At 38.4% G+C, this 27,893-nt stretch overlaps 1 protein-coding gene across 2 annotated transcripts in view; it reads left to right on the top strand.

Moving 5' to 3' along the window:
- LOC114657874 (chromodomain Y-like protein 2) overlaps positions 1-27,893 on the top strand; it is a 361,796-nt gene that overhangs the window by 319,247 nt on the left and 14,656 nt on the right. For both annotated transcript variants that reach the window (XM_028809820.2, XM_051932120.1), the window contains exons 4-6: positions 237-409; positions 1,608-1,818; positions 17,647-17,790. In XM_028809820.2, coding sequence (XP_028665653.1) covers positions 237-409; positions 1,608-1,818; positions 17,647-17,790 — 528 coding nt within the window. The remainder of the gene's footprint in view (positions 1-236; positions 410-1,607; positions 1,819-17,646; positions 17,791-27,893) is intronic.

The following is a 27,893-nucleotide window of genomic DNA, read 5'->3' on the forward strand; positions in this document are numbered from 1 at the left end:
CACAAATTGCAATGTCCAAGAAAGTCCCAGGTTCATACTGTTTCCCAAAATAGAAAAGCCTGAAAATGGAAATACTACAATTTTTTGGACAAATGGCACCATTTCATAAACTAATCAAGGTTGATTTCCCAAGCTTTCTGCCCTTTTTCACGTAGGTTCACATATACTGAAATGTAGTAATTAGTAAGAGTGTATACTTTGCCTCAATGACCTGGATTCCTCCTTTATTTTTACAGATTATGAAAGAAGTACAGCGAGCTTTGTGTAATGCGTCAGCAGATGACAGCAAGTTGCTCCTTCTCAGTGCAGTTGGCAGTGTTTTCTGCAGTGGTCTGGATTACTCTTACCTTATTGGCAGATTATCAAGTGACAGGAGGAAAGAGAGTGCAAGGATTTCAGAGGCTATAAGGTAATTGGAATCTCAGCTTGTTGAAAATGCCATTGAAATTAAATTACAGGATATAATATAAACTAGTTATAATTAGTTATTATTGCTTAAAAATATCTTTATTGTGGATTGAGGGTTTATGGAGTTTTTCACTCTTTGATGTACACAAATTAAGAGCAGTGAAAATTCTTATAAAAATCATCTAACCTAAAGTTGCTGTAATGTGCCATGAAAGTAAAGCTAAAGCAAGTGTATCATTTTTGTGTGATGCTTCACTGAATAGAGTACAAAATGGAATAGCTAACAAAAGGCAATAGAATCTGTTCTATTCATCTGGTAAGAGAATAACATGTTGTACCATGTGCTTATGTTTGTGTATAGGTATACAGTTTTTAACAGACAATAAATGTGTACTTTTCACACAGTTGAGGTTGCTCTTCACCTCAAGTGCTTTAATGTAAAATGCTCCTGCATTACACAAGAATCTCAAAGTTAATTGTGATTTAAGTGTTAATTAAACCTACATTGCTTGCTGAATAAATTACAAACATGGAAGCAGACATCAAAATCAAAGAATGGTAGATTGTCATTGGTAAACTGTGTACTGTAAGTTGTTGAATTTCTCAGACACTCCTCATTTGTCAGCTCTGTGTTAATAAGTAAACTAGTTTGTTAATTTTCCTTTTTTATAATCTCATTGAATGACATTGTGTACATTTATTGTCTGATGCCACAGTCGGTGTTAGAATTCTACAAAAAGATCCATTGCACAACCAAAGCCAACAAGATAAATATGGGATACTGTTATGTTGTAGATTGAAAGAATCAAACCTAAGCTGTGTTTTCTGTATCTATTTAGATGTACATAGAAAAGAGTTCTTAAAAGAAGGTTAAGTGGGTCTGATCATAGACCGGAAAAACAATTTACTGTATGTTCTTTAGCCTTTTCTAGTTGTCAATATAGTAATGATCCAAATATTTAGCTACATTTAAACAATGGTAATACACTGAACTGGGGGAGCACTTTTTGAAAAGGGGATTCATACAGAAATTTTTCTGTAAAGCAAATTCAAAACAAATACATGCCATAAAATACAAACACATGAGCATTTTAAGTTTTGTATTGTACTGTATTATTGGTAGATGATTTTTAAACTTTTTTCTCAAAAAAAATTAAGATTTTTTGACCAACAAGTATTTTGTATGGCTTTCCTTTCAGGGAATTCGTGAAAGCTTTTATTCAGTTCAAGAAGCCTATTGTAGTAGCAATTAATGGACCAGCACTGGGATTAGGAGCTTCTATCCTTCCTCTCTGTGATATAGTATGGGCCAGTGAGAAGGCCTGGTTTCAGACCCCCTGTGCCACAATCAGGTTGACTCCAGCGGGCTGCTCATCTTACACATTCCCTCAGATATTAGGAGTCGCTTTGGTAAGCATAATTATTTTTTGTTTGTTTTGGCATCCCTTCTTTCTCCCTGCCCACACCATTAATTGATGCCTGTGAGATGCTTTTACTAATGCTTCCTTGTCTTAATTATCAAAGGCATTGAAATCGCTGAAGGATTTCTGGCAGCCAGTATCAATTTCCTGATTTTACTCAAGTAACAGGAATATTTCTTTGCACGTGTGTACTTCTGCTCCTCCAGTAAATATGCATGTTTAGATCAAACATGCTTAATTGATTTCAGGGTTGGGCACAAGGCAGTAATCAGTGACGGATGGGGCTCTAGTCCATTGCAGGGCACATTTGCTCACTAACTAACAGTCACATGGAGTCATCAAATTTTTCTGAACGCTAATATTTACTAAATATAAATAATGAAAATAATTAAAAATGTTAGAAAGCCATCTTTCCAGGCACTACATTGAAGCATTGGCTGTTTAGTAACAGTTAATGCATCAAAGAGAGCATATCTTAACCTACTTGCAAAATAGACATATTTTATGATAATCTCTCTATTATAAAAAAAAAAAAATCTTGGAAGGAGACGATAGGTGATTTTCTCGGAGACACTTTAACATCCCACGAGAGACACTTTAATGACCCGCAAGACAAGGCAGTGAGACAAAAGGACAGCTGCTGTGCAGGCTTTTAAATGATCGACGCACAGCATGACAAGCAGAACACACAGCTCGGCGGAGACAGCAGCAAGCCAGTAGCTGATCTGACTGTATCTCCTTACCGTGCGTTCATTTGCAGTATGTCACAACTTAAGCCATTTGGCTGTATTGAGCAGCAGAATAATTACACAACATTTGTTTGATGGTAGTGATAAAGGAAATCAAATAGGAGTGCTACCTTGTAAAAATGTTGTAATATTTTATCTTAAAGGCTTTGTAAAAAGCTGTTTTGTGATTCCCTCTGTAGTTGCAGTCTATCAGTTTTTTTTAATTCAGTTGTAGATCATCTGATTTTCAAAATAAGTATACATTTATTCTTTCTCTTATTTTTTTAAGTTGTGTTTTTCCCCGCTGATCATTATATACAATATGTATTTATATGTAATATATATGTAATTCCTCTTTATCTAGTTTATCCAAATGTGTGCTATAACAGCTTTTTTTTTTTCTCGTACTGTAAATTTAGTTTGTCTTTTTCATTATAAAGCACATTTGAGCTGCCACGTGAGAGTGCATGTGTAAACAAGCATCCTGCTGATAGCACCCACATACTCTGAGCTGTCTGGTCTTCTATCTTTGTTCCCTTCACTGCAAAGTGCTAGTGCAGTGGCTGCATTTATCACTGAAAAGACAAAATAAAAGTAAAAGCAACTAAAAAGGTAATGCAGTTTCCTTTGTTTATCTAAATTTAAGAACTTTTGTTGCGGGTCCACCATGCTGCTCTGTGTGGGATGCAAGCCTTTCCCCCTCATGAGAGTGATAAAGACCCAGTTTCTTCCTCACATCATAAACATAAGCTAATGTTCAGAAACATGTCCTTTAGTGACCTCATTAGTGGTTTCTTGATTTTGAAATCTTGATTTTGTTTAGATTACTGGCTGTTTTTAACAGCAGATTAGAAACGGATGAAGGATGACTGTGTAAATGTGTAGACAACATTATCCTCCTTTAAAGTAATGTGCTGAAATTATTAAAAACTAGGGGGCTTTGCTTGCCATCCCCCGTGTTTGGTTTTCCGGATACACACTTTTAAGATTTTTTTTTTATTTGAATTGTTGCTATTTCATTAGTTTCACTTTTATTTCAGAACTTCTGTAAAAACAATATTTGGAATTTTTGGAGTCCCAATATGCTGAATCTTTTAAATGAGGTCAGTGAGACATGTGTTTAATGACTTTGTACCATAATTCAGGATAGGTTTCTCTGTTTGGAATTTTAGCACAGACAAAACGATCTACATCATCAGCAGTTAATCATTTTTTTTGCAAAGTAACCAATAAATGCATGTGAGGTAAACCCCATTTTTGAAATTCTCTGACTTAAACTTCAAAACCTTACAATGTTTACATACTTCAAATATATGGACATAAGTGATATGTCAGATCTCTATTCGCCTTTTCATTATTTCTCCGAGTAATAATTTTTTTTTTGCGCTAATGCGATGTTTACTGTCTTTGTTTTGACACTGTCGTTTTTTCTGCTTTCATATTCTGTATCTTGCTCAGCATGTGTATCGCGCCTATGTTTTTTTTTTTTGGTTTTTTTTTTTTTTGAGTTTTTTGAATTCCAGTTTTCATGATCTCTAACCTGCTTTGTGTGTGTTTGGCCCCATGTTTTTTAACCTCTTTATGACGTTTTACTTTGTTTTCTACTCTTTTATTTCTGACCTCGCTTAATCCTGCTTTTGTTTCAATGACACCTGGTCCGTGGTGATTATTTTCCCTTTTTTCGAGTAATAATTTCCGTTTGTTTGTGCTACTGCGATCTTTAATTTCTTTTTTTTATATATTCTAATTTTCCTACTTTCATATTCTTTAACTTTCTCCACATGTGTATCGTGCCGTTTTTTTTTGTTTTTTTAGCCTTTCGAATTCCACTGCTTTCATAATCTCTAACCTGCTCTGCATGTGTATAGTGCCAACATTTGTGAACACCTTTATGAAGTTCTACTTTGTCTTTTACTCTCTGTCTTTTAATTCTGAGCCCGATTGGACATGCTATTTTTCAATTCCACTTGTTCCGGGCTGATAATTACTTTCCTTATTTTCTGAATTTGCACCTAGATTATTCTTTTTTGCTCTTTTTTCTCTCCAATGCTTTTGAGTCTCTTTTCTCCACGCTGCTTTCTTCTTCGCTTAGTCATCGATGTTTCATTTATAACGTATTGTCCTTATACGCTTTATATGCGCTAAGACCCTGGATCTGTGTGTGCTCAAATCCTTTAGATGACTGAAAGTTTTGCTGCCCGTGTGTCTTATTTGATATTGGTTGTAAGTAGGGCGTGTCTTGCAAGAATCTCATGTTGTACATCATCGTGAGACGTTTCCTGGGTCAATCTCTTGGCACAAAGCCTCATGTTTAAAGTCCCCGTGAGACGCTCTGTAGCCATTCTCTTTCATCTCGCAGGTCTTTTAAGTGTCTTCCGTGATCTTAACGTGAAGATCACATCTCGTCTCCCGTCTTTCTCTCCCAGGATTTTTTTTTATAATAGAGAGATATGAAAAAAGGTATATTATATTGGCTGTTTTATAAAGGCTGTTTTTAAAAGTCAGGATGCTTTATACACTCTTAAGATTACTTCTACCATATTACAAAATCACTTAATTGCAACAGAATCTGTTCATCAAAGTTTAGCCAAGTTCCTCCTTTGACTTAAGGGCAGGTCATACTCTGATAAGGTAAGGGAAGTGAATCTTTTTGGCCTTCAATGGAAAAGGCTATGTATGGAATTTAGGTCTTCAATATTCTCAAAGGCATTAGTAAGATTAATTTACAAATTCTTTTAGTTAAATTATGAATCATTTACTTGGGGGCACCAGCAGAGACCAGGAAACACTTCTTCATGTAAAATAAATTAGGAATCTGGAATAAACTGCTGTGGTTGAACCCATGAACCTATCATTTTTTTGAAAATGTTTGGATTGGATTTTGGAACAATTAAGATATTAGCTGGCCAGCCAAGTTTGATTGGCCAAGTAGACTCTGCTTGTTTGGAAAAGATGGTCTGATTTTTTTTTTTTTTTAAATCAAGTATTCACTGCAGACTTTATTACAGATGGAACATTATTTGATTTGTCATCCATCTTCCCATACAATAATTTAAAGGTATAAGTCGGCCTTTGTGATTTGTGGGTTTATGATTCGATAAGTAAAAATTATTTTACAAGTTTTGCTATCTATTGCAAACAGCCACAGACCATGCTGTAGCCCTGCTATATAAAAGGACTGCAAATCCTAGCAACCCATGAAGTACTGCATCATTTGGCAGCTTCGGTGGTTTCTGTGAGGGCACCTGGGTGAAAGATGTGCTAGTTTTAAAAGTGAGCCATAACTAGCCGGCACATGGTAGGAAAACACTTTATATAATGTTTAGGAGGCTGGTCTTAGGGGACTTCATTTCATAACTATACCACCACTGCATCTGTAATACTGGACTGTGTTGTTAGTGTTTATCATTTTGTGCTTAATTTTTGTTCTTTTGTATCTGTAGTAGTAATCATTTTTGTCATTTACTACCACAAATATACACCCAAATTTATTATAATGTAAATTTTGTAAAAAGTTAGAGCTCTGAGAGGAACTGCTGAACTACGCACTTTATTCTAGGGGATGCCACACATCTTTGTCTGACAGCGAATCTTTCACACATGATTTGATTGAGCAGTGTTCATTCTGTATTGTGTATCTTGCAACTTTTTGTATCTTACTTAGTGAAATAAACTATATACAGTCGCAAGGAAAAAAGTTATACCTCCATTTTTTATTTTTGTAACATGAAATCTTTTCAATTCACCTCTTTTTTGTTACACCTTACAGTCTTGTGTTTTGTTAATGTTGCTTGTTGCCAGTATTGGTCAATTGCAGCTTCAAAATTCAACAACTAGCATTGACAGAATTTATAAACTACTCGTCAAAGCATTACTAGTTTGAAATTCCAAACACATTTCGAACAGAGAAAACAAAAAAGCTAAATGCAGACTCTAGCATTAGAATTTTATTTGTCTATTTATTTATTTATTTATTTATTTATTTATTTGATGAATGCGTTCCCTAGTAAAAAGCTTTAAAATAAGAAATTACACTTTATTGGTTTCTGTACTTTCTTTGTCCCATGCCTGTTAGAGAAGTCTTGAAAACCTGAAAGTGCATTTAATTTGATATTAAAAAAAATGTTTCTGCTAAACTAGGAACTTTTGGAAAAATGAAAAGACACACAACATTGGTAGTAATATATTTAGAAATAATCCACATTCCTTAAAAAAAACTGAATTATCATTCATTTTGTTCTGTCTAGTGGTGATGTATGTAGGAAAGTCACTATTAAGGACACTGCACAGTTCTACAAAATCACTGCTATATCACAAAATGCTTTGATCTTGCATGCTGAGACTACAATAATCACTTTCTTATTCATCTAACTTGCCAGAAACAATTGTTATCTCTCCATGCAGTGTCTGGGCCGCTGCATAAACTGCATTATTGTATCAAACAATTCTTTGTGAATTTACAAATCCTGACCATTTAATTTAATTACACTGCTTACCACATAAAATTGCTGTCCTTTACTATTTTCTGGCATTAGTCACTCTTCTCTTGCAAGACATAACATGATAATCTCAAAGACTAATCCAGTTCAGGGTCTCGGAAGGCCAGAGCCTATCCTGGCATGCACTGAGCACAAGGCCAGAACCAAACCTTGGACAGGACGCCAAAACTTTGCAGGGACTGCTCATGCATACACTCATACCGTGAGAATTTGGAATCTCCAGTTTACCTATCCTGTCCATCTTGGGGAATGTAAGAGAAATCTAGAGTGCCAGGTGGAAAAAACCATATGGACATAGGGTGAGTGTGCCTATTCCACATTGGGCAACAGCCAGTTGTATGTTTTGAACCCAGGACACTTGATTCATGGGGCAGCAGCGTTAACCGCTGTGCTACCTAATTGTGCCTCTGTTTAAAGTACAAATCTGGCCTGGGGTCCCCATTTCACTCCTAAAGCTGACATTATGGGTCCCAAGTTTATTCAACACATGTCGAAAGTACAGTATACACTATAGGATTATGTTATGTTAGGTCCTTGTTAATTCCCTATCATTTATCTTTATACAATTACAAGGCATTCACTGCTTCCTGCAGCAGCACAGTGAGAAGACTTGTTTTTCCAGCATGGTTCTTAGTTTTCTCAATGAGTAATATTGGTCTGTTAAAGGTAATGAAGCTGAAATAGCTCTTTGTGTTAAAAAATGTTTGGCTAATGCTCTAGAATTTTAACTGAGCATTTAGTTACTTAGACTCCATTAAACTGTCAGGACATTTACTTTTTTGTCTCCTCCTGGCTTTGCACTTTTAATATGTATTAATGCAACCATTTCCTTTTCCTATAGTTGGCATTTGAAACATTTCGATTAATTCTTTGGCTCAGTAGTTTATATCTTTGTTGTTATTTATCAGCTGATGTTTTAAAGTCTGGTTTGTTCTGTTTTGAGGTCATTGTTTTCCTTTTTTTTCCCCTGAAACAAATGTCATTTTATGTTGTATTTGCACTTAAGAAGATTTTTGCAAACAGATATTGTCTATTTTATATAAAATGAAAGTGTTTTTTTATGTTAGTTTATATTTTCAGATTATACATTGTGACTAGTAGGGGGCACTGCAGCCTTTCTAACCTCAGATACCACTACACAAACACAGCCAGTCAGTCAGTCAGTCATTCTCCAACCCGCTATATCCTAACACAGGATCACAGGGGGTCTGCTGAAGCCAATCCCAGCCAACACAGCACACAGCAAGGCAGGAACAGAGACAGTCCCAGGTTCAAATAAATAATTTATTTAACAACTAATGCCTTCACGGTGGGTTTCTGAGAAGCACAATACCTCTTCTTTCTTTCTTTTCCTTACTTTCACACCTTCCTTCCTACCAACTCTGACTCACAGGATGTGGCAGGGCAGTTCCTTTTATCTCAAACCTGGGAGTACTTCCAGTGCCAAGACGTAACCCAGTAGAAGTACTTCTGGGTCAATTGGAAGTACCAAAAACCCTCGGAGCACAGCTCATTGCAGCACTCCCTAGAGGAACCCATGGACCCCAACAGGGCTGTTCTATGGAACTATAGTTCCGTGCATGCCCTGTGGGTGGCCACTGGTGTCGTTGTCTCCTGGGTTGCTGCCACCTAGCAGTTTGGGGAGCATGTCATTTAACACTAGAATTACCAGAGCCTACGAAAAAACTCGTATATCCGGCCCACCTTAAATCGCTTCTTAAATCCGTTCACACCTGTCCGCCAGCATCCTTTGTCCTCTAAATGTGCTGATAAAAGACAAGCTGCCAGCAGCCGGCTATTCCATCCCCCCACCGACTTAGAACGTGAGCGAAGTTTTCCCAGCTCACGCCTTGATTGATTATGTGGGAGTGAAGTGGAGTTTTACAGTGGAAATAACAGATCATTATTCTAAAGTAATCTGTGTAAACATATTGTTAAAACAGAAACTTTGTAATATTTTAGTAATAAATGTTACAAAATGTAGTAGGCATAAACTATAGAATATATAAAGCCCGAGTTCCAAAGATCAAATAAACACTTTCACAAAAGCTTCAAGAATGATTCAACAGCTTCCGTGGCGTAGCGTGCTAAGATTTGCCTCTTAGCGCAAACCAGCTTTTCCTTGCCTCACAGACCTGAGTTCGATTCCCCGCTGGGGATGAAGTGTTGCTTTTTTTTTTCTTTTCTTTTTAACCTCAAACGGACATAAAATTTATACATTGGTATGCACTGTCAGTTACTGAGATCGTTATATTTTCATGTGGGATGCTCCTTTTCAAATATTTTTTTAACAATTGAGACTGCAATTAACAGGAACAACTGTCCTTATAACTTATTTTTAAGATCCATAACACACAGACAGACAGAGCACTGCGTAACAGAGAGACAGACAGGCAGAGAAGTCACTAGATATATAAATAAACAGGGAAGCCACGTGTACTGAAAGAAAAAAAGAACAACATGTGCGTTGTCCCTGACTCTCTAAGTAAGATCTGGGGAGGGGTGATGTTGGAGCGCCTGCGCTTATTCAGTGCAGCTGGGACAACGCAAATCTTAGCGCGCTACGCCACGGAAGCTGTTGAATCATTCTTGAAGCTTTTGTGAAAGTGTTTATTTGATCTTTGGAACTCGGGCTTTATATATTCTATAGTTTATGCCTACTACATTTTGTAACATTTATTACTAAAATATGAAAAAGTTTCTGTTTTAACAATGTGTTTACACAGATTACTTTAGAATAATGATCTGTTATTTCCGCTGTAAAACTCCACTTCACTCCCACATAATCAATCAAGGCGTGAGCTGGGAAAACTTCGCTCACGTTCTAAGTCGGTGGGGGGATGGAATAGCCGGCTGCTGGCAGCTTGTCTTTTATCAGCACATTTAGAAGACAAAGGATGCTGGCGGAGAGGTGTGAACGGATTTAAGAAGTGATTTAAGGTGGGCCGGATATACGAGTTTTTTCGTAGGCTCTGGTAATTCTAGTGTTAAATAATCCCCCTGTCCTTCCTTCAAGATGGCCTCCCAGCTGGGTAATAGACCAGAGCTCATCCCAAACGGAATGCCTGCACATGCATGCTGACTGTCACAACATGAATGTATTGTATATTAAGGGTGTTACAGTGGCACGGTGGTAGCAATAAGAGATTCCTCCTCGTTTGGAGTTTGCAAGTTCTTCTCGTGTCTGCTTAGGTTTCCTCTGAGTACCACAGTTTCCTCCCACAGTCCAAAGACATGCAGGTTAGATGAACTGTTGTTGTTATTTTGGCCCTAGTGTGTGTGAGTCTTCACTATGGCAATGCCTTGTGGCCTGTGCATCCTGGGATAAGCTGAGGTTTTCCTTCAGCCCAACCGTGGATAAGAAGGTTAAGAAAATGAATGTTTATTATTCATTTTCCTTTTTAATCAGGCTCAGCTTAATTTTGTGATATTATGATAAAACAATCTGCATCACCACACCTCAGTATAAACTTATACCTTGCATTGCATTATCTTTAGACAATGGATAATTCATTGCTGATGTTTTGTTGTGTTCTTTGTATCCAATTTACTTAAACTCTACAAATTTTAATATGTTATTGTCAAATTTAAGTGTAATATTATAGCACATTTATGATGATCATTTAATTTACTTCATAACTATTTCATCAGCATTCTACATGATCTGAACTTGGTTGCATATGGAAAATGCATCTTGTATATATATATATATATATATATAAAGGAGAGTTGGGATCCGAGAGACTGTGTTTGTGGAGGTTTGGAGAGTTAAGGCGGGTGTTGGAGTCACGTGATCATCTCCCCTCCCATTCACCTCATTTCATTCAGTTCATTTCGCTCCGAGCTGAGCTCCGCAGCTGGCGCGGTCTTGCCGTTCTTTTCCCTTAGTGTTTAGTCCTTTCTCCTTTACTGATTTACTGCTTAGTAGACGCGCTACTTACTGAATAGTATGTTTTCCTTTAGTGTTTCTACTTAGTGTTTCTTAGTGTTTAGTAGACGCGGTGTGCGAAAGGAGAGGTGGGATCCGAGAGACTGTCTTTGTGGGTTTGTGGAGGGATGGAGAGTTAAGGGGGGGTGGGGGAGTCACGTGATCATCTCCCCTCCCATTCACTTCATTTCGCTCTGAGCTGAGCTTCGCAGCTGACGTAGTCTTGCCGTTCTTGATTTGCTTTTCACATGGCCAACTATACGTTGCATGCTGAAGAGTAAGCTCAGCGCACAGCTTGGTCATATTACAACCGGAGGGGCGAACTGACAACATGGTATACAAAGAGATCCTTAACAAATAATTATTGGTATATTTTCCCTCCGTTTATTATTTAAAATTTAAAGCAGTATTTCGCCGCTGCAAAGTGCGGGTATTTTGCTAGTATAATAATAAAGCTATATACATAATTATTGGAGCTATTTACAAAGTTTACTTCATTGCTTTAGCCCAGGGCTATTCAATTACAAATTCAGTTGGGCCAGATTTTCAAACCAAGATATTTAGCTGGGCCAGTCATTTTCATTGCAGGTAAGCAGCAAGTAATAACACATTTTAAACCAACACAAATGAATGTATGTAATGTGTGTTATTCATTATTTCCTTTTTAGGTTTGGTCACCTCTGACCCAGGCACATCAAAAAGTACATAAAAAACAATAAAACAGCTGTAATTGAACAGAATCAGAGGTAGTAGCAATACTTCTTTTCCACTTCCAGGTGATAACAGTAACTATCACATATGAATACAACGTTTTCTGCTCACTGCCGAAACAGAGATTCATTGTAAATCACCACATGTATGATCAGCAGTGCCTTTTTTGTAAACAAAATGGTGACAATATGCATATGTTGCGTTTGGATCAAGTGTGAGGTATTGTGAAGGTCTATAGAAGCCGAGAGTCCTAGCACTACATGTTTTGTTTATTTGGGGAAAAAACAATGTTTAAAATTTGAAATTGACAAATCATCAAGTATAATGATAATAATTATTTATATTTTATATAGTACTTTACCTGTTACTCAAAGTACTTTGCAAACCACTGGTTTTTCATTTAATAACAGTCATGGATGTCTAGTTAGGCATGCAGATCCTTTTGTATTTGTTAATTAAGAGAGGTTTAATCATTATGCTTGCGGAATCTCTTGATACTTAATAGTTTTTATTTGTGTTTATCCTGTTTTGTCTATCATCACCATCATCATCATTCAGCCCCTACCCCTTGGGTATACAGTCAAGCACATGTTTTGACTAAGCTGCTCTGTCTTCTACCAATTTTCTTCTTTCCTGTTCTGTTGTTGGGGTATCTGTGTTGATCAGTCTGGTGGTGTAGTTGCCATTGAGGATTGCTGGTCAACCTCTTTTTCATTTCCCATGTGTTGGAGCGTGCAGTGCATAGATGTTGCGTGGTTCTGATGTGGGTATGCTGTGAAACCATTTATACCTTCTTCAGTTAGTTGTTTAATTGCATTGCTCATGACATAATCTTTGATGATGATGAATAAGAATGGAGTGAAGTATCACCTTTTAGTACACCAGTTGTCATTTTGAATTCCGGGGATATGTTTCCATCTACGAGTACTCAGCTTTTAGAGCTAGTGTATAGAACCTTGATTGCATCCGCCATCTATTTTGGTATTCCTAGTTTCTTAGAATGCAACCACTTTCTGTGTATTTATGGAGTCTTAACACATTCTTCAAGATGATGAATATTGTGAATAGTGGTAATTGATGGTCACTTGTACCTTCAGTGAGTCTTCTGATGATACTGTGTGTATCTGTCCAAGTCAACTTCTACCTTTTCTGAAGCATGTCTGATTTGGTTATAGAATGGTATCAACTACTTCTCTTATTCTGTTTAGCAGTATGTGATTGTAAGTTTTTACTGTGATTGACATAAGTGTGATGCAACTGTAGTTGGTCTTTATTTAATGGTCGCTGTTCTTTGGTAATGGTACGATGATCTTTGTGAGCCACTGTTTTGGGTCTTTGAGTTGCATATACCTTGGTGCATATGCGCAGCTTCTTCTTCAATCCACTGTCCTCTGAGTGCTTCTGCTGTTATTGAGTATTCTGCACCAGGTGTCTTATTGATTTTAAGTTCAGTGATTGCTTTCTTCGTCTCTTGTAATGTTATTGGATTAGTTTTGATGCGGAGGTTGTTCTTTCTTGGAGGCGTTCTATCATCTGTTGTATCTGGTGATGATGTCTCTTGGACATTGAGTAGATCGTTAAAGTATTTGGCCCATTCATCCATAAGTTCAGTGGCTGTGCTTGCTGTGGTACCACCTGATTTCTTAACCTCGGTGACTTGGTTGGTAGAGTTGGTTCTGCTGAGTTCTTTGATGATTTCTCATGTAATTCGTAACCTGTTGGTGTTAGATGCATTGCATATGTCTTCTAGTTTTTCTTCTAGATATTTTTGTTCATCGTCAGCTTACACTTTGTTGAGTTGTTTGTTCAGGTTTTAGCAGTTTTATCTTTGATGTCTCCATGTGCATCTTGTCATGTGTTCTCTTGGCTTTTCCTTTTGTTGAGTAGCCCTTGAGTTCTTTCTGTTGCCCAGTGTTTCTTGTGTTTTTACTTTTTACCAATTAGTTCTGCTGTTGTTTCCACTATTGCTTTTTCGAAGCTGTCATGTCTACATTGTATTTCTTGCTCTGAGTACTCTTTCATGAGAACCTTGTACTTTCTTCTGGACTTTTCTTTGAAGGGACTTGTTGTTCTGCAGTTTGTCCCATGTGTATTTGATTTGTGTGAGGCTTTTATGTTCAATTTGACCTGAGGCTTACTTTGATGTTGGCAACGATTATTCTGAGATCTGATTCCACATACACTGCATTGTAAGTCCTGACGTTCCTTGCCAAGTTTGCACATTTTTGCCTAATTAATATATATGATCTAGTTGTGCCAGTGTGCTAAAGGGCATAAGTAACTGTAATACTTCGTCAGACCAGGGGGTGGCAGAGTGTGCTGACTGTCTCTCTCAGTCTCTTGCAGACCATTCCTGGGAAATCCCATCTGATTCCGGAGCCACTGATGATGCCACTTCCGGTTCCGGCATGGATGACATAATTTCCTTTACCTGGCCCTTAAAACCGCAATCTTACCTCCACTTAATCAGTTCTGCTTTGGACTCTGTCTTGTAAAGAACTCACTTTTACAAACCTTTTGCAGCCAGGATCATGTTATACTGGTGGCTGCCCCAAACCTTCGTGACTGTCTGGAGTCAATTTGTTACACAGTCTATTTTCATTGTTGTTGGTGTCATCATGTTAAGTGAATTGTCCTACTACCAATGGATTAGATGAGTGGCTGTCTTTTCCAATTCTTGTATTGAAATTTCCCACTATTATCAGTACGTTATGTACTGGAAATTTTGTTATGGTGCCATATAAATTTTGTTAAAATTTGTCCTTCTCACTGTCGTCGGCTACTTCAATATTGTTATTGATTTCTTTTGAGGTGGTCAGTATGATTCTGTTGGATGCGAATTGTGTTGAGCTAATTATAACTTCATGTTTCTTCTTCAGTAGAATGTTGACTCCTCTGTTGCCTTCGTTTGCCGCTATAGCATATATGAATAACCATCCTCCATTGCTGTTCCCGTGCTTTCCACCTATGCTCTCGAATGCACACGAGGTCAATATTGTTATGAGTGCACCCCGATGTAATCTGGTGCAACTTCCCTGATGCTTTCATTGTCTGAATGCTTTTGCTTGACTGATGTAAGCCGTAAGAGTGGTTCAATTAGCTTTTGTTTGTCCTGCATCAACAGTTTCAGAAACAGAGGTCCTATTGGTTCCCCCCTGACCAAGCATGGATCCATGAGACTGGATCTGTTGGCAGCTCTTCAAGCTGCTTTGTGTTTTTTCTTTCATGCTTTTCGGAGTCGCTGTGAGTTTTGAACATTCTCATCAGCTGACTGGGCCTGACGATTCTGTTTTACATCAAAGTAGTTTCAACTGACCGGAAACCCTCCTGGTTTATCCTGGCTTGGGACAGGCTAAGCATCTGTCTCCCTGAAGCACGTTGGTTGCCCCAGGTGTTAAGACAAACTGCCTAGGCAGAGTTACCACCATACTGTAGTGAATATTAAGGAATATGCTTTTAACACAAAAACTGTAGCATCATAAATGAGACAATGGTCAATTGTTTTTCTAAATGGGTCACTTGGGGAGAAGTCAGTCTGGTCACAGGCTAATGGCTAGCATCCATCAATCTAAAATATAGATTATCCTCCCTGAGGAGGAATTTAAAAAATGTTTCAAGGCAAAGCCATCCCTGTCAGGAAAGGTATGATTTTACTGTATATTACAGAAGGTGTGTGCAGCAGAATTCTGATTACAAAAAATAAACATGTTGTACACTGCAAGTAGAAAACTCTGTAGTAAAGAAAAATTGTCATCTCACAGTGCTTTGTTTTATGATGTGCAGGCTTGTTTCTGATTGTCAGCCAGTTTCATTAAGCAGAGAGAGTTTTTAATTTGCACATATCCATATCTACAAATTGCAACACTTACTGCACTGTTCATCACACTGCTTTGTTACAAGACCCATAAATGTTCCAAATTATATTAGTTGATCTTTCAAGTGGTCAACATTTTCAGTCCATCGACTGATTTATTTTATCTAAAATTTGGAAATTGACATATAAACTTCCTAATGTTGCTAAGCAAATAAAATCACTGAAACATCTAATAATGATAAATGAGCAGCAATCCATAATAATAACCAGAAGCATACACATTGCAATTAATTTGACAGATAAATTAAGGATCTTTTCCAATCGTAAACTTTTCTTCCACCTCTTCAGTCTGCATGTTATCTCCTACTAAAATGAGTTAATCTGTTCACTATAATAATCAGAATAACCAGTCAGCTTTTTATATAGTGGCATCCATTTCCTTCTTAAATGGGTTATATGAGGTACTGGATTGAAAAAAAACATGCAGGAAATAATCCTGAATGTGGGCCAGCTCATCCTTGAACAGTGGAACTGAGCCAGAGGTAGCTTATATTTAAACAAAGAAGGAAGAACAAAGCAAAAATCTAATGTTTTTTGCCAGCATTAAATCACAACTTTTATCATTCTTTTTTTTCTGTTAACCCACATAAAGCAAACTCCTCCTTTTCAGGGGTAATGTTATAAAATAAAGCAAAGCTCCAAATTTCTCCAGAAGCTTTCCTATTGAAGATCATTTATTTATGCTGCTGAGTATTAAAATAAACTGTTTCCCCACAATCCTAAAAATAGATTTAACAATTCAATAAATTAATAGATGGATGATGAACATCTGATAGGTTATAGAAAGAAATCTAGTCCGGAATCGCTATCCTGATTTCATAGTAAGTCCCTTTTCCTGTCTCTTTGTATTAACTTATACTGGATATTTTTGAATTTAGCTAAAATTTTCAATAAGTCTGCTCATGGTATTTTCTGAAATTATAGACTTGATTGGAGATTAAGCGTGTTTTATAAACAAAATGTGTGTTCATATATTATAGTAGACAAAATAATACAGTATATAATATAAAAATATGTTTAAACAAAACTAAACCTACATTCCTTTTATATGGTTTTTACATTCAGTAACTTCTCATATCGGCCCAAACAAAGTAAAAAAACAAAGAAAATATTAGTAGAATTGCTAAAATCTATCTTTTCTCTTACTTCTTCAAAAATTCAAAATATCTTGTGATTTTTTTCTCCGTAATTATACATACCTATGGACTCCTCACTTTCATTAATTGAAAATATTTCTTCAATGACCCAATCCTGTTCAGAGGATCTGATCCTTCTTCACTAAGTAGGCCACACAACACCTTGTTCAGGCACTGGTTCTTTCAAGTGGACTACTGAAACTTTCTCCGGGCAGGACCTCCTTCAGCTGCTATCAGACCTGTCCAGCTCCTTCAGATTGCAGATGTTCAAATGGATGTCTCTATTCCTCATTTCACTACTACTACTCCTCAGCTTCGGTCTTTCCTCTGGCTTCCTGTTGCTGCAAGGATCCAGTTCAAAACTCTTGTCATGACTCATCTTTCTCTGAATGGTTCTGCTCTTCAGAGTCTCCAGTCTTTAGTTTCTTTATATGCCCGTTCAAGAAGTCTCCGTACTGCCCATCTCCTAACCATCCCCTCCCCTTTCCAGAAATGTCAAGACTGGACAGTGCTTCTCTGTTCTTGATCCAAAGCTGTGGAATGATCTCCATTTATGTATTCGAACTGCTCCCAATTTACTTGTATTTGGGCATCTTTTGAAAAACACACATTTTAGTAAATACTTTAGATCTACATAGTGTCTCTCCTACAGGATACATACTGTTGTACTGACAAAGACTTTGATATATGGATTTTTGTCATAGTTTAGTTGCAGGTATGATATTATAGTAGTAGCTCTTCCTCTTGCTTATTTTTTTATCTTGTTCTCTGTTTCTTTTGATCCTCAAGCCTTCTTATCATTCTTGTATACATTAAAACTTGCTTTGTCAATCATCATGGATAAAGGCATCTGCTAAATACATAATAGTATTAATAATAATAAATATATTTCCTTTGCACAAAATCAAAATCAAATTTGATTTTCTCTCCCTCTGTGTCAGGCGAATGAAATGTTGTTCTGTGGAAGAAAGCTAACAGCACAAGAGGCTTGTAGCAGAGGTCTGGTATCACAAGTGTTCTGGCCTACAACTTTCAGTCAAGAAGTTATGCTGCGAGTGAAGGAAATGGCTGCCTGCAGCGCATTGGTATTATTTTATTTTTATTGTTACATAGTTTTTTTAAAGTTAATTTCATATTACATTCTTAGAATCTTCTATGTGGAAATGTCCTTGCCCTTACATGGAGATTGTCAGCTAAAATTAGAAGAGAGCAGACTGATTAAATTTTAATTGCCAATTCTGTGAAATAAAAAGAAATAAATATTTTATGTGAGATTATTTTCTGTTGTAGTATTTGATATTGTAACTATACAGAGATATACTTTCTCTGCCCCTCAGTTGTATCAGAAGAACTCGACAAATGATGTGGCAGAGCATTAGTTCTAGGATACTACTGTGGTTGCAGGGTTTCATTCCAATCACTCCTACCATTCTCAAATCAGTAGGTCCCTTTTACTTCTAGTTGATCAGATTGTTAAAGAAGCTAGCATTTTTTTCTTCTGTTTTCATGTAAAGGAAATTTACAGAAAATGAAATTTTAGAATTAAAAAGAAAGAAACATTTTGTCATGTTTCAGACAGGGTTCTCTTCCTGGCTGGGGTTCAAATATCTGTTTTATGTCTTTGGTGCACATTTTTTGATTTACTGTGTCTGCATGTGTTACTATTTCTTTCATTTATGGGTAATCTTATTCTTCTTCACATTTTATATATCTGCATCTAAGCCTGTGTTAGCTTCCATGTATTTTTTGTGGGTAGTCCCCTAAGAGGCGGGGCCACCTGCCAATCATCGCCAGGAACTGCTCTCCACTGAATAAATCTGGAAGGCCTACCATAGTTCCTTATGGTTCATTGTGAATGCACTCCGGTGTCTGTGAGTTCTTGCACCTTTTTCTGTACTTTTTGTGAATTTTCTGATTTTTGACCAGGCCTTGGATTTCTGCATTTGTACTTTGTTCAACTTGGATTGCCTTTGCTTCAGGCAATTCCCTTTGCCTTTTGTGCAAAGCAGACTTGCTTTTGATGCTGACCACTATGTTAAAAGATTTATTCTTAAGTTATAAATATCCTGCATTTGCCCTTATTACTAGCTGCGGTTTGACAGTGATATCCTTCTCAAGTCCTTTTGGAATTTATTGTGACTTTTGTGCTTTAATGAAACTTGCAAAAATGCATTTTGAATTTCTTCAAAGTAAGAGGAGAAAAGACCAGCTAATTAAATGATTAGGTCAGTTGATTTGGAAAATGTTGTAATAAAAGGTTTGTAGCCACAATGGTACTCCAGAATTCAACTTTCAAACCTCTGATCTAGGGGAGGTGATCCTGCCAGACCATTTTAAGTTGTCTTATTGCAGGGGTTCTCAGCCTACATGCTGCCTCACATGAATGTGCAACTTGGATAAAGTTCCTAAATGACATTCAATCACAAATCTTTTGCATTGGTCAATCCTCTGTCATGTTTACATTTAAAGGGTGTTTAACAGCACACGATATGTAAAGGCTTGCAATCCTCTTGTAATTTTTGTATCCATCAAATCAGTTTATTGAAATACATTATGATGACTCAAGAGTGAATCTAATTGAGTTTTTCCCATACATGCCTTGTCTAGTAGTATTAGGGTGTCATTTTGCTTTACTTCTCACTACATGCCTTGTCTAGGAAATGTAAACAGAAAAAAGATGTACAGTGTAAGTCTAAATCCAGCAAGAGTTTTTAATCTCTTAATTATCTCTTCAGTAGATAACAATTATTGTGGTCGAGTTTAGCTCAACAATGCCAAAGATACAATGAGAGAAGGCAAATCAAAATGCAATGCAGGAAGTACAGTATTTGACAACTATTTGTGCCATCTGGGAGTCATTCAACAGAGAGATAATAATGGTACAGATTAGCTTGCAACAAATATTGATAAAAAACAACAAAAAGAAAAACTACCGGTGCTGCCTTGCATGTGTTTAATTGATATAATCTACCATTGACTTCTTACGGTGCAATTTTAATGACATTGCATTGTGCATGATACATTTCTGTTTGCTTTAATCTGTTAGTTGTGCACTCTCAGGCATATTTGTTATAGGCCTTATTTCTATTGGATAATAATGACACGTACCTCACCCCAACCATAAGTAACAATCCAGCGTCCTTTGCTAACTTTGTTCTCTCAACACTCTTGCTTCTTAGTTAATTTTTTATTTCCTTATTGTAATTTTCACTGTCACTTGTAAATGGGGTGCAGGTGTCAAACAAGACCCTCATCCATCATCCAACCCGCTATATCCTAACTACAGGGTCACGGGGGTCTGCTGGAGCCAATCCCAGCCAACACAGGGCGCAAGGCAAGAAACAAGCCCTGGGCAGGGCACCAGCCCACCGTAGGGTGCGCACACACACACACACACCCCCACACACCAAGCACACACTAGGGACAATTTAGAATCGCCAATACACCTAACCTGCATTTCTTTGGACTGTGGGAGGAAACCGGAGTACCCTGAGGAAACCCACGCAGACACAGGGAGAACATGCAAACTCCACGCAGGGAGGACCTGGGAAGCGAACCCAGGTCTCCTAACTGCAAGGCAGCAGCGCTACCCACTGCGCCACCGTGCCGCCCCAAACAAGACCCGTTACAGCGTATTTTTTATTAGTTAACTCAATAATATTAATGCAATTTATATTTTAAGTAGAAAGGGGGGAGGTGAGAGTGTTGTGTGTGCAGGAAATGAAATGGAGGGGGAATAAGGCATGAGAATTAGGAGGAGGCTTTACGTAGTTGTACAGTGGACCGAAATATCCATCCATCCATTATCCAACCCGCTATATCCTAACTACAGGGTCACGGGGGTCTGCTGGAGCCAATCCCAGCCAACACAGGGCGCAAGGCAGGAAACAAACCCCGGGCAGGGCGCCTGCCCACCGCAGGGCACACACACAAACACACACACACACCAAGCACACACTAGGGACAATTTAGAATCACCAGTGCACCTAACCTGCATGTCTTTGGACTGTGGGAGAAAACCGGAGTACCCAGAAGAAACCCATGCAGACACTGGGAGAACATGCAAACTCCACGCAGGGCGGACCCAGGAAGCGAACCCGGGTCTCCTAACTGCGAGGCAGCAGCGCTACCTACCACGCCACCGTGCCGCCCTGGACCAAAACAGCAAAGAAGAAGTGGTGTACGTATAGTAGTATCTAAAGAACTATCATTGTGATAAGCGGAGTGATAGGGTGACAAGGGTCAAGCTATGCCTTGATGAAATAGTAGTTAATGTCATTTGTGCATATGCTCCTCAAGTAGGCTGTGAGGAAGAGCAGAAGAACGTTTTCTGGGCACAAATGAATGAAGAGCTTAGAGCAGTACAAGGGGGAGAAAATGTGATTGTTTGTGGTGATCTAAATGGGCATCTGGGAAAGAGTAGAGAAATAATGGAGAAAGTACATGGAGGGTGGGGAGTTGGAGAGAGAAATGAGTTAAGGGGAGAAGGTAGTAGATTTTGCCATGGCATCTGATTTGGTAGTAATTAACTTATTTTTTTTAAATAATTTAAATCAGCTTGTGACTTACAGTAGTGGAGGAAGGGAATGCTAAATAGACTAATGTGTAGAAGATCTCATTTGAAAGAGATCAAGAATTATAAGTTCACAAATGGGGAAAACTATGACAGTGCAGCATAAAGTGGTGGTGATGGACTGGGAGATCAAAATCAGCACAAGAGTAAAACCAGAGAAAGCAGTACCAACTGTAAAGTGGTGGAGATTAAAAGAAGAACAGCTTGTGAACAGGTTTAGGGAGAAAGTTTTAAATGAAGTGCAGTTATTTGAGAGTGTGGATGAATGGTTTGAAAAGAATAGAAAAGTTGTGTTAAGAGTATATGGAGAGGTGTTGAGTAGAACGACAGGAAGGAGGCTACCTTGGGACAAAGAGACATGGTGGTGGTAATCCTGAGGTTCATGATGTAATAAAGGTTAAGAAGGAGGCACATGCAGAAATTGTACCAATTCAGAGAGGTAGGAAGATGAAGAAATGTATAGGCAGAAAAACAAAGAGTCAAAGAAGGCAGTGGCAAGATCCAATGTGCATGCTTTGGAAGAGAAGTGTAAAAAATTGGAGACAAAAGAAGGAGAGAGAAAGATTCCTCTGAATAGTGAAGACTAGGAACAAGGTCTAGTCAGGTCAGGTTTGAGAGCATGCACTGGTACAGCGCGTTTCCGCAACCACTACATGGTATGATACAGTTCTTGATCCTGATTGGCAACCCACCAGGCAGACATGCGATCCAGTCCCCCCCTCTGGAAATGGCCATCTATCTGCCAGAGCCAAGTGTTACATGGGCATCCCCTTGGCCTGGTCCAGCCACTTGTGCTATCAACAATGAGGACTCTGCAAGCTAGATCACCCTCTGGGAATCGTGCCACATGGCCATAGTGCCGTAACTGATGCTCCCTCACAATGCAGTAATGTGCCTCATTCGAGACTCCATGAGCAACCGATCATTCAATACAAAGTCAAACCAGCAGTACCCATGGACTCTCTGAAAAGACGCAGTACCGAAGTAGTCCAGTCTTCGTCTCAGGTAACTAGATAGTATCCAGGTCTCACAAATGTATAGCAAGATAGGAAACACCAGTACTCTAAAGACTTGACCTTCATCCTTTTGCATAGATATCAGGAGCACAACACATCCCTTTCCAGTGACCTCATGACCCCCCCATGCTCTACTAGTCCATCTACTGACTTCATAGTAAGAGTCACCAGAGACATGAATGTTGCTGCCGAGGTAAATAAACCTCTCAACAAGGTCAACAGTCTTTCTGCAGACAGACACACTGCTAATAGCTGTGCCCAAGAGGTCCTTAAGGACCTGGATCTTGTTTTTTATCCAGGACACTCGTAAGCCCAGACATTCAGACTCCTTGCTCAGTCTCTTGAGAGCCCCGATCAGAGCCTTCATTGACTCCACGAAGATCACAGCATCGTCAGCAAAGTCAAGATCCGTGAATCTTTCTTCACCAACAGATACCCCACAGCCACTGGGCACTGCACGGCAGCACCAAGAACAAGGCTAGAATGGATTTTAGCCAGATAAAGCAGGTGAAAGATGAGCAACATGTGGTCTTAAATGAGCATGACAGGATCAAGAAAAGATGAAAGAGGTACTTTGAAAAACTATGAAATGAAGAAAATCCAAGGGTAGGATTTTAGGATGGAGACACAAATGAAGGGTTAATATCAAAAATAAGGCGGAAGGAAGTAAAGGAGGCACTGAAAAGTATGACAAGACACCTGGTGCATGAGAAAGAAAGGAGTACCACAGAAGTATATGAGGATTGCGCAGAATATGTATGAGGGAGTGAGGACTTGGGTTAAAAGCAGTTAGATTAGGTCTGCACCAACAATCATCTTTAAGTCCTAACCTCTTTGTTCTAGTTGTGGATGTGTTGAGTCAGGGGATAAAAGACCTAGAGGGCTGAAAATAAGTAGCCTGCAGGGAGAGCTATTGAAAAGAGTGGATAAACGTAAATATATAGGAGCAGTGGTAGTCTAAGATGGAAAAGTAGATGTACAGATAATCCATAGAGTACAGTGTTGATGGAATAATTAGAAGAAGGTATCTGGAGTATTGTGTGATTGATTGAAACATTAAGGCAAGTAAGATTTTTATGACTCTCGCAACACTAACAGTGACGTATGGAGCTGAGACATGGGCAGTAAAAGTAGTGCAAGTTAGATGTGGAAGTACTGAGAATTTTGGGATGGATGTGTGGCGTTACAAAAAAGGGCAGAATAAGAAATGAGACAATCAGAGGTACAACAAAAGTGGGAGATTTACCTAAGAAAGTACAGGAAAGTAAGTTGAATTGGTTTGGGCATGCGATGAAGTAATAAAGTAAAAGAATATCTGAAAGAAGGCTTGACTGACGAGGAAGTGCAGGACCGATCTGTTTGGAGAAGGTTGATCAAGCACATCAAACCCACATAGAAGTGGGTAAAGATGAAGAGTAAGAAGAAGAATGCAATTCAAATTTTAACTGTTTCAAAAAATAAGTTTTTGTAATAGCATAAATAGCATAGTATATTGAACTCTAAATGATATTAGTAGGCAGACATACATATATGTTTAAGTGTATAGATTAGGGGGTAGGACGTGCAAAAGAAGGAGGAGAGGTGACAGCAGTCAGTAGGTGGTGCATTCTAAATCTGAGAGAAAATGAAAAGATCAAGTTGTAGATGCGTGCAAAGTAAATGTTATTTATAAAGTATAAAGACAGCAATTCAGTTTCTTTGCACCCCTCTTATTTGCTGACAGGCAACCATAATTATATTGTAGCACAAATTCTCTAAAGTGTGCCGAATTAAGTTTGGGCACGTCTCACAGACACTGATCAGCATTCAGAACATTGTTGTGCTGTCACTTACCTGTCTCCTGAGTATAAAGACTTTATCTCCCCAAGTCACCATCAGAATAGCTCACTAGCAATAGTCACTAGCATTTCAATTGAAAGTTAATAATTTCATTTTGAAAGTTGTTCAAGTAAACTGTAGAGTTTATTTTTAAATATTAATTAAACAAACATGGTTGGAGGGGGGTTGTTTAGTCCCTACTAATTGTTTTATTTGTTGAGTGGTGTTGTTAATTGATGGGTTTTTTTTAATTAAATTTTGATCTCAAATGTTTATTAAGCCAGTAGTTCAGGTTAACATATACAGTGCATCCGGAAAGTATTCACAGCGCATCACTTTTTCCACATTTTGTTATGTTACAGCCTTATTCCAAAATGGATTAAATTCATTCTTTTCCTCAGAATTCTACACAGAACACCCCATAATGACCACGTCAAAAAAGTTTACTTGAGATTTTTGCAAATTTATTAAAAATAAAAAAACTTGAGAAAGCACATGTACATAAGTATTCACAGCCTTTGCCATGATGCTCAAAATTGAGCTCAGGTGCATCCTGTTTCCCCTGATCATCCTTGAGATGTTTCTGCAGCTTAATTGGAGTCCACTTGTGATAAATTCAGTTGATTGGACATGATTCGGAAAGGCACACACCTGTCTATATAAGGTCCCACAGTTGACAGTTCATGTCAGAGCACAAACCAAGCATGAAGTCAAAGGAATTGTCTGTAGATTTCCGAGACAGGATTGTCTCGAGGCACAAATATGGGGAAGGTTACAGAAAAATTTCTGCTGCTTTGAAGGTCCCAATGAGCACAGTGGCCTCCATCATCCGTAAGTGGAAGAAGTTCGAAACCACCAGGACTCTTCCTAGAGCTGGCCGGCCATCTAAACTGAACAATTGGGGGAGAAGGGCCTTAGTCAGGGAGGTGACCAAGAACCTGATGGTCACACTGTCAGAGCTCCAGAGGTCCTCTGTGTAGAGAGGAGAACCTTCCAGAAGGACAACCATCTCTGCAGCAATCCACCAATCAGGCCTGTATGGTAGAGTGGCCAGACTGAAGCCACTCCTTAGTAAAAGGCACATGGCAGCCCGCCTGGAGTTTGCCAAAAGGCACCTGAAGGACTCTCAGACCATGAGAAAGAAAATTCTCTGGTCTGATGAGACAAAGATTGAACTCTTTGGTGTGAATGCCAGGCGTCACGTTTGGAGGAAACCAGACACCGCTGATCACCAGGCCAATACCATACCTACAGTGAAGCATGGTGGTGGCAGCATCATGCTGTGGGGATGTTTTTCAGTGGCAGGGACTGGGAGACTAGTCAGGATAAAGGGAAAGATGACTGCAGCAATGTACAGAGACATCCTGGATGAAAACCTGCTCCAGAGCGGTCTTGACCTCAGACTGGGGCAACGGTTCATCTTTCAGCAGGACAACGACCCTAAGCACACAGCCAAGATATCAAAGGAGTGGCTTCAGGACAACTCTGTGAATGTCCTTGAGTGGCCCAGCCAGAGCCCAGACTTGAATCCGATTGAACATCTCTGGAGAGATCTTAAAATGGCTGTGCACCGACGCTTAAAATGGCTGTGCACCGACGCTTCCCATCCAACCTAAAGGAGCTTGAGAGGTGCTGCAAAGAGGAATGGGCGAAACTGGCCAAGGATAGGTGTGCCAAGCTTGTGGCATCATATTCAAAAAGACTTGAGGCTGTAATTGCTGCCAAAGGTGCATCGACAAAGTATTGAGCAAAGACTGTGAATACTTATGTACATGGGATTTCTCAGTTTTTTTATTTTTAATAAATTTGCAAAAACCTCAAGTAAACTTTCTTCACGTTGTCATTATGGGGTGTTGTGTGCAGAATTCTGAGGAAAAAAAATGAATTTAATCCATTTTGGAATAAGGCTGTAACATAACAAAATGTGGAAAAAGTGATGCGCTGTGAATACTTTCCGGATGCACTGTATATTCTGTTTTATGTGTAAGCCTAACATCAACTGTCTGTTTCAAATTAACATGTTGATGTTTTATTGTACTTGTTGACAGCTAGAGCTAAGGCACTCAGTAAGAAAAGATTGAGAACCACTGCCTTAATGTCATATGTTAATTCTTCTTCTTCTTTTGGCTGCTCCCGTTAGGGGTTGCCACAGCAGATCATCTGTTTCCATATCTTTCTGTCCTCTGCATCTTGTTCTGTTACACCCATCACCTGCATGTCCTCTCTCACCACATCCATAAACCTTCTCTTAGGTCTTCCTCTTTTTCCTCTTGCTCGGCACCTCTGTCTTTAACATCCTTATTCCAATATACTCAGCATCTCTCCTCTGTACATGTCCAAACCAATGCAATCTTGGCTCTCTGACTTTGTCTCCAAACCATCCAACCTGAGCTGACCCTCTAATGTACTCATTTCTAATCCTGTCCATCTTCGTTACACCCTGTGCAAATCTTATGTTAATAATGCATATGTTAATTGGTGTGTCTAATTTAGCTTAAAGCAATGGTGGGATTGGGTAAATGCATGAGTGGGACCTTCAATAGAGTGGTGCCCTTTCCAGGCTAGGCTTCTGCTTTGATGTTATAGGATTCCCAGCACCTAGGACCCAGTTAAGTGGATCTGAAAAAGTTATATTTCCTCCTTTAATTTTTTCATTAAAAGAGGTAATTGCCATTACCATAAGACATTGTACCGTTCAGTAGAGGGCCCAAACATACCTTGTCTTGAAAAATGCATTTGCCCCATCTGATTTTCTGCATTATTAATTTTTTAATGCAATTTTGTCAGATTGTCAGTCAGGTCCTAATATTAGATAGAAGATTAGATACTGTAGGTCTATAAGTCCATATGTAAGCACTTAATACAAAATTTCCATTTTTAACTATTTGTCCCAGTCAATCCAGTTCAGGGTCAAAGGGGGCTAGAGACAATCCTGAAATCTTAAGGCATAGGTCAGAAACCCGCCTTAGACAGAATACCAGCCCATCACAAGGCAAATAACTGCCACTTTTTCTCATAGGCCAGAATATGGGAGGAACATATGAGTACCCACAGATCAACCTACACAAGAATTTAAACTTGAATTTGTATTGCTGTTTATGAAACTGGAAAAAAATAATGTTTTAAGGTATTGAGTCCTAGTATTTATAGTAAACGAGCTGTATATACCCGGCGTTGCCCGGGGCAGAAGTAACCTAATCGGTCAAACACTTACATATATACCAAAGTAAACCTAATCGGTTAAACAGCTTCATATATACAGAAGCGAACCTAATTGGTCAAACAGTTATGAATGTGCAGAATGATTTTACAAACATTATGCGTGTTAACAATCATTAAAAAGAAAAGATTGAGGAACTGTTCTTCTATATGTGATGAAGCCACTAATAAGACAGATTTTTTTCAGGACCCAGCTGTTTCATAACTAAACTACTGCCACCCCAAAGTAATGCCTAATAGTGGTTTTTGGGGTAGGTGTGGAATAAAAAGGGTGTTTTTTAGTCAGTAAGAATCTGACAGTACCCTTCAGTACGGGCTGAAGGGTGCCTATGTAAGGTTTTACATCCTTCCCGTATGGAAAAAAAAACATACTAAACTTTTTTTTCATCATTACAGATAATCTCAGTCAAATCGAAGTACGCATTCTCAATTTATTTTTATCTAATTTTTACTTTTTCACAAAGCCATCCCATGGCAATTTGTATGAATAAACTTTTGCTAGAGAGTTACCAAAAGTTTATTCATGCACATATTTTAATACGGATAATCTATCTCTAATCAA

This window comes from Erpetoichthys calabaricus, chromosome 9 (genome assembly GCF_900747795.2).
Source record: "Erpetoichthys calabaricus chromosome 9, fErpCal1.3, whole genome shotgun sequence".
NCBI classification, from domain to species: domain Eukaryota; kingdom Metazoa; phylum Chordata; class Cladistia; order Polypteriformes; family Polypteridae; genus Erpetoichthys; species Erpetoichthys calabaricus.